The 7,700-nt window shown below is 45.5% G+C and overlaps 1 protein-coding gene across 1 annotated transcript; it reads right to left on the bottom strand.

Moving 5' to 3' along the window:
* Positions 1-508: 508 nt before the first annotated feature.
* MBOAT4 (membrane bound O-acyltransferase domain containing 4) lies at positions 509-7,186 on the bottom strand. Its single transcript, XM_024131366.1, is given in 4 exon segments — positions 509-1,436; positions 3,862-4,002; positions 4,004-4,066; positions 7,068-7,186. Coding segments are annotated over 4 exon segments (1,251 nt in total).
* Positions 7,187-7,700: the final 514 nt, after the last annotated feature.

Here is a 7,700-nt window from a genome sequence, read left to right as displayed (position 1 = left end):
GTGATGTTTTGCATTCCCACCTGAAACGTTACATGGCCCACCATCAGCATTTATTCATTCCACAGACTTTTGGAACCAGACACCAAGACTACAAAGTAATTGAAAAGGAAGGTGAATAGGAATTTGGGAGTAATACATACACACTACTACATGTAAAATAAACAACAAGGACCTACTGCCTAGCACAGGGAACTCTACTCAATATTTTGTAATAACCTATATGGGAAAAGAATCTGAAAAAGAATACATATATGTATAACTGAATCACTGCTGTATACCTGAAACTAATACAACGTTTTAAGTCAACAATACTTCAGGTACATACATCCAATACTTAAAAAAAAAAAACAAAAACTTTTATCACGGAAAAGTGCAAACACCTGCATCTTCAAGGCGCCATCTGTTACTTTCTGAAGTCTGTTTCATGGGTGTATAAGATGAAAGTTGGGGAAAGATGTCAGTTAAATTTATGCTTTCTCTTCGCTAAAAAAAAAAAAAAAAAAAAAAGCTAAATACAATACACCGTGGGAAAGACGCTGTTGTAAGAATTCCACAGCAGCCAGAGAGAGGAGAGGCTCTGGAACTCCACGGCCAGCATTATGTAGGAAATGATGAGCTGGGTGTGGGCCCAGGTGAGAGTTCTGTAGAGCACCCGCATCGGCCAGGATCTGATGAACGCAAAGGTGTGAATCGGGTAGTCGGCTTCCACCATCACAGCCCAGCAGAGGAAACCAAACACCTGTCCTGGGTGGAGTCCGTGCCACCAAGCCGAGAAGATGAATGTCTGCAACAAGGGCCAAGTCCTGCCCTGCTGGAAAATGAGGCGTCGGAGCCACCAAGCTGTGCTCTGGTTCCACTTTCTGGTGAACAGGGCTATCCCGTGGGTTGTTTCCAGCGTCCAAATGTCCACATCAGGGAGGTATCCCTCCTCACCAGGGCTCTGACCAAACTCAGATCCAAAGCCCGCTGCGTAGAGGAGGGAGTCATCCAGGAGCCAGTGGGAGTAGCAGGTGAGTTTGAAGAGCCCGGCAGTGGACCGCGTGACAGAGATGCGCTGCAGTTGCCGGCAGTGCCGGCAGTCCGTCAGTCCTGTTCCTGCGCTCACCGCCCGCCTCACCACGACCTTCAGACACTCTAGTCCCAGAATCTGCAGACCCCTCCGGGTCAGAGCCCAGAAAGAGTGCCTGGGATACAAACCACTGGGCCCTTGAACACGAGCCTGAAATCTCTGGAAGGAACACAGGGGCCCTCCTAGGAGAGCAGGGAAAAAGAGCAAGTAGCTGAAATAGGGCAGAGCCTTCCACAGACGCTCAGACAAAGAGCTCTTGTCCCTGATGCCTCCTGCTGCTGCTGCCACTTTCCCCTCACGAATGTCCAGAGACAGGGATGTGACCCTCTGGGTCAAGAGCATGAGGAAAGAAAGGGTGACGCAGAACCTGAAAGAGATTTTTTTTTTTTAATGTAAAAACACTCCACATTAACTTTATCCCCTTGCAGTGCCTCACACAAGACCCAAAGGCAGGGACTTCCCTAGTGGTCCAGTGGCTAAGACTCCATGCTCCCAATGCAGGGGGCCCGGGTTTGATCCCTGGTCAGGAAACTAGATCCCACATGCATGCTGCAACTAAGAGTCTGCATGCCGCAACTACAGATCCCACGTTCCACAACTAAGACCTAGCCCAGCCAAATAAATATTAAAAAAAAAAAAAAAGCCAGTGGCAAATGGGTGGCTCTAAACAATTAAGACCAATCTCATGGCCTGCAGTGCCCCCACAAAGACTCTTGGATTAATCCAGAACCACGGGCTCCTCTGAGCAGGATGGAAAGGTAAATGGAGAAATGAATCATTAGGCAAATAAAAGAATGACGAAGAATATTACGGTGAAATGTTGATTATAGTATTTCTAAGAATACCTTATAAAGATTAGGATCGAGGATCAGGGAGAAATTTATCACAGAAGAAACAAGACCTTAGTTCTGTTTCGTCTTAGTTCTTCCTATAGAGACTGTAGGAAGTTGGAGATTTGGACTATGAACCAGTCCCTGACTGCAAGATTCTGAAGGCTTTGGGATCTGGGCTGAGGAAGAGGGAGTGAAGCTAGAGGTTCAGGGTGTATGCTGAGTCATTAGCAATCTGAGGTGTGTTCTTAACCAATCACCTGACCTGCTCCTGCTTCACCATCACACAGTAGAGAAGATCCTGCTGACCATGGAGAAAATTAAGGAAAATTACAGTGACACACTCTGCAATCAAGAACACTGTCCTGTGGGGAGAAAATGGCTCTGTTTCCCAACCGTTGCTGCTTCTGTGTCTGAGAGCTTAAGGACAACTGACCTCCTCACTTGACCTCTCAAACAGTGAGCGAAGTAGCCACCAAATGCCACTAACCCCTGTTCAGTCCTCTTCTGTTAAGGGCTGAATGTGTCCTCCCCCACCCCAGATTCATATGATGGGGTCCTAACCTCCAGTACCTCAGAATGTGTATATTTGGGGATGGGTCTTTAAGAGGTAATTAAGGGAAGACAAGGTCATGAGGGTGGACCCGAACCCAAGATGACTGGTTTCCATGTAAGAAGAGATAAGGACACAGACACACACAGAGGGAAGACCGTGTGAAGCACAGGGAGAAGACGGTATCTACAAGCCAATGAGAGAGGCCTCAGGAGGAGATGAACCTGCCAACACTTTGACCTTGGACTTCCAGCCTCCAGAGGAAGCACATGTTTGCTGTTGAAGCCACCCTGTGCGCAGTACTTTGTATGAGAGCCAGAGCAAACTAACACGTCTTCCCGCTTCAGCTCAGGTTCAGCCTCCCTCCCGTCCAGCCAGAGTCTGTTCAACTTGCCCCTCCAGCCCCTATCGGGTCCGGGCTTCGTCCTGAAATCCTAAGTCACCACATCCCAGTCAGCACTCCCCACTCCCTATCCACCCACCATCTTGCCTCTTCTTCAGAGGAGCAAGCCCTGGAGCCTTTGGTGAAAACAGTCAGAATAAAGAATAGGATTCTGGGTGTGGGAGGGAGGGCAGAGTAAGGCAACCAGTGGCAGCTAGAATCAGAGAGGGGGCCCCCTTGACAGGCCACCGCGCCAGTTCACCGAGCGACCATGAAGCCAGGCCAGTGGTGACCACAGCGAGAGCCAGCGACAACAGGCTTCAGGATGGCAGAGATGCCTGTTTCCCTCGAATCCTGGTGACCACACTGACTCAGGTAAACACGTCCCTAGACTGTAATTAGCGCCCTATTTTTTTTTTTTTCCTGGATTGAATGACTTCCCTTTTTCTGGGGGATGGAAGAGCTGAGTGTCCGTGAAAGTAAAACTCTTGCAGAGCAGGTGTGTGGGAAGGCGGCAAAGGTTTATGGTAGATTTATACCTTCCCTGTCCTACTGAAACAGCGGGGAGGCTGCCGGCTATGTGTCTAAACTACCTACACACTGAGGTGTGTGTACTCTGCTTAGTCACCTGCAGGCCGGCCTCATCTGTGGGCCCTGGGTCTCCTGGTTCACCCCCTTTCTCGGGCACAATGTGAATTACAGCTAGTGCCAGGCACTGTGCCATGCAGGCAGCACAGGGTAGTTATTAGGAGATTCGTCATACAGTTACACTTATATTCATTCATTAACTCTAACCCAAGAGGCTTGCAAGATAGGTATTGCTATCCCCCAACACGCACTTACACACACCCTTTATTTCAGAAAAAGACATTGAGGCTGCGAGAGGTTGACTGACTCACTCAAGATCACACTGCTGGGATGTGGAAGAATTTGGATTCAAACTCAATGCCCAGGTCCTGCCCACCAGCACCCCGGTGCAAGCGAACCCTGGTGGGCTCCGTAGGAACACAGGAACGGGCTGCTTTACCTCGTGGAAGGAGCTTCTTGCAGATAATACTCTGTATAGCGCAGACCCAGGTGGCACAGCGTCTGCCAGCTCATCTGAAAGAGGAAAGTCAGCCTGTGGACGTCCTGGGGGCCCAGCGAGTGGTTCAGGACCACTGTGCGGCACAGCGAAGGAACCCGTGGCAGCTACTGCCAGGGCTCCTCCTACCACCAGAAGGAACAGGTACCTGGAACACAGAACGCCTCGGAGCAGTGCGACAGATGAGTCCCTTCCCGTGGCAGCCCATCTGTGGAACCCGATGGAGGTGGGCGCCCCCTCACCCCTACAGAAGTCACACTGTTGTCACTCTGGAGTATTCCTCCTGTTCTTCTGGAGGAAAGAAACATGGAGGGTAGAGGCAGAGTCCATTTGTAAACCACTTCTGCAGGAGACAAATCTTGATTTCTGCCTCTGGGACCCTGGGCAAACCCTCTTTGATGTCTGCCAGGCCAGTGGGGAGATACCTGTCTCCAACAATCCTGTGGGGGCCGGTCTGGAATGTTTCCCAGTAGGGCCACACCCAGCCCTGCGCTTGCTGCCCGACCAAAGTGATGGGAATCTAGGATCCAGGATCTAGGAGGACTCTAGACATCATCTCATACAGATGAGTCTCTTCTCTTTCCACAGAGCCGCACCCCCTGGCCCTCAAATGCCTCCCTTTGATAAGTGTTTGAAAACTCAATTAAAAAATCTTTAAGTGTATCGTTTAATAATTTCTGTCGTTTGCATACATAGTTTAGCCTATTCTCCAAATTCATGCAAATAAAATCATACAGTATTTGCTTATTTGAGTAAAGCTTCTATCATTAGTGTAATATTTTGTTTTTTTAATTTATTGAAGTATAGTTGATTTACAATGTTTCCAGTGTACAGCAAAGTGATTCAGTTATACATATGTATATTCTTTTTCAGATTTTTTTCTATCATAGGTTATTATAAGATATTGAGTGTAGCTCCCTGTGCTATACAGTAGGTTCTTGTTGTCTGTTTTATATATAGTAGTGTGTATATGTTAATCCCAAACTCCAAATTTATCTTTACCCCCTCCCCAGCTATCCCTTTGGTAACCATAAGTTTGTTTTCTATGTCTGTGAATCTATTGTCTATTTCTGTTCTGTAAATAAGTTGATTTGTATCATTTTTTAGATTCTACATATAAGTGATACCATGATATTTATTCGTCTTTATATCTACCCTTAATTCTCTCTACCGTACTTTAAGTTCTCATGACTTGGTGCTTTTTGTAATGTTGTAAATACCTACATGAGTGAAGTGGTTTGTGGAGCATGCCTCCTTTGGAAGCCAGCGGATGCCCTCTGGATCTGCAGAGGCACCAGAGTTTCCATGTTATGAGGACTTGGCTCTTCTTTCCACAGTATATGGAGATTTGTTTGTTTTTTCCTTTCAACTGGTGCCTAGTTAATAAATCTGAACAAAGAGGCCAGAAAAAAAATCTGAAACAGGGACTGAGTGGTCAGGGACAGGAAAAGTGAATGAATCTCTATGTCACAGGGTGTAGATCATGTCTCCTTGGCCTGTGACGCACACGCCTTTGCAAGAATTTCTTTCTTTCTTGAGGGAGACGGCAGGCGCTTCAGTGTGCGAGGCTCTATTCCACAGGCCCTGGCCATTCCTGAGCTGCAGCCTATGCTTGGGATGACTCCTCCTCTACCCGCCCAAGCCTTTGCCTCCCTGCCATCGGAAAATAGGGGAGAACACTTATTCCTTACACAGCAGAGGTGAAACATGAAACAGTGCTCTTCCCCAAAGCAACTGCCCCGGGGATTTGTAAACATTATTACGTCTACACATGTGCAATGCAGGATGCATGATTTTTTGGAGCGCTTATTTTATTCTGGGCATTGGGCCAATAATTCCTTTATATGAAATATCTTCATTTAATCCTTAAAAGAATCCCATGAGGTAGGCATTATTATTTCCATTTTACAGATGAACTCAGAGCGTTTATTCACATACACAAGGACACTCAGGAAGTGAGGGACCAGGACTCACCAGGCTAACTCCCAAAGCCAGCAATCTTAACCTATGGGAATTAGCCCTTATTTTTGCACTTGTTTTGCTTTATTGTTTGTGATTCTTTCTCAATAGGAAACATTTTTTTTTAACAACTGCTTCCCTCGTCTCCTAAACAAAGGTAAAGCGCCATCAACCAGTTGTGAAGATGTAATAACCTACCATAGTTTAATCAAACTCAGCCATCCTGGTTGCTAGAAACAGCTAGATTTTACTTACGAATCCCCAATATATAAAAATCCTAGTTTCCAAAATAAGTGAATTATTAAGAGGTAGAATTTTGGCAATGGATTTTCACTTTACAAAAGGATATTCCATAAAACCTTTTTTTAAAAATAAGGACTGTGGGCTTCCCTCGTGGCGCAGTGGTTGAGAGTCCGCCTGCCGATCCAGGGGACGCGGGTTCGTGCCCCGGTCCGGGAAGTTCCCACATGCCGCCGAGCGGCTGGGCCCGTGAGCCATGGCCGCTGAGCCTGCGCATCCGGAGCCTGTGCTCCGCAACAGGAGAGGCCACAACAGTGAGAGGCCCGCGTACCGCAAAAAAAAAAAAAAAAAAAAAATGGGGACTGTCTCTAAAGTACTGAATTTATTACTAGGTATAAAAAAATCATTTCAATCAAGTTATCAAACCTCTAGTGACAGTAATTTCGGATCCCAGGTAGAGATAAAACTAATCGAACAAAATTTATTTTGACTTTTTTCATTTCTCTGAGAAATCATACAAAGGCATTAAAGAAATCACATAGTTGTATATTTAATAAAATTTAATTTTATTGAAAATGATAGAATTCCATGAAATTAAGACTGTTCAAGAACATCTGGGGCATATGGTTGATTTATAAATGCATCTATTTGGGGAATTCCTATATCACCCCAACATCCATCTGTCCCCCATTTATTTTCATCCTTTTCCTACTTAATGTGACCCTATCAAACTTTGGCTGAGTCAATGCAGACATGATGACAATTTCCAGTTCCGATTCACTCTATTAGACATAATCATGATTAAGCAATCAATAATCGGTGGCAGTGATGATAACTTAAAAACAACCAGTGTAATTAGTATTTAATATTCACATCTGCACTCCAACCTGGGCTCTTTAATCTACTATAGTATTCATAGACGTAAGAGCAAAATTAGCCATCAAACCTACCTGGCATGAGTGGAAAATGAACCCATAATGCAGAGAAAACTAAAGAGAAGTGCAAAGGGAAAAGCAGCCCCTTGATAAAGTGATACGGGATGGAGGAAGAACAGCTGAAGCCAATCCATCGTGAACTGGAACAAAAGATACTGTCCTTTCCAGAATCCTTAACTGATGCTTTCCTGGAAGTCTCAGCCAGGTTCTCTTTGATCTTTTTATACGGTTTAGGAAGGCCTGGCTGAGCAAAAGGCAAACAAAAGCACTGGAGATAAGCAGTATAAAAGTTGGCTTTCTGATAAAGGGAGCTCACTATAGAAACCAAAACGCATCTGGTGTTAGATTACCTAGTAAGGATATGTATGAAAAGCATTGCTTTCAGAAGTTCTGGTTTTGTTTATATACTGCAGTATTTGCCTTTCCAGTCATCTGACTTTCGTATTCTTCTCACTAAGTAAATGGAAAATCTCATTTTCCAACTGTGGACAGTCAACTCACCCGACTGGGTGAGGGGAGCAAGAACATGAACTGGAGGAAGGGAGGCCGCTTCCCCCTCCCAACCATTTCCTCCTTAGGCTCTTTATACTATTTCCTTATGCTATTTCTTTACTTTTTTTTTTTTTTTTTTTTTTTTGTGGTACGCGG

This window comes from Physeter macrocephalus, chromosome 20 (genome assembly GCF_002837175.3).
Source record: "Physeter macrocephalus isolate SW-GA chromosome 20, ASM283717v5, whole genome shotgun sequence".
Lineage (NCBI taxonomy): Eukaryota > Metazoa > Chordata > Mammalia > Artiodactyla > Physeteridae > Physeter > Physeter macrocephalus.
This window is presented reverse-complemented; position numbering and strand designations above follow the sequence as displayed.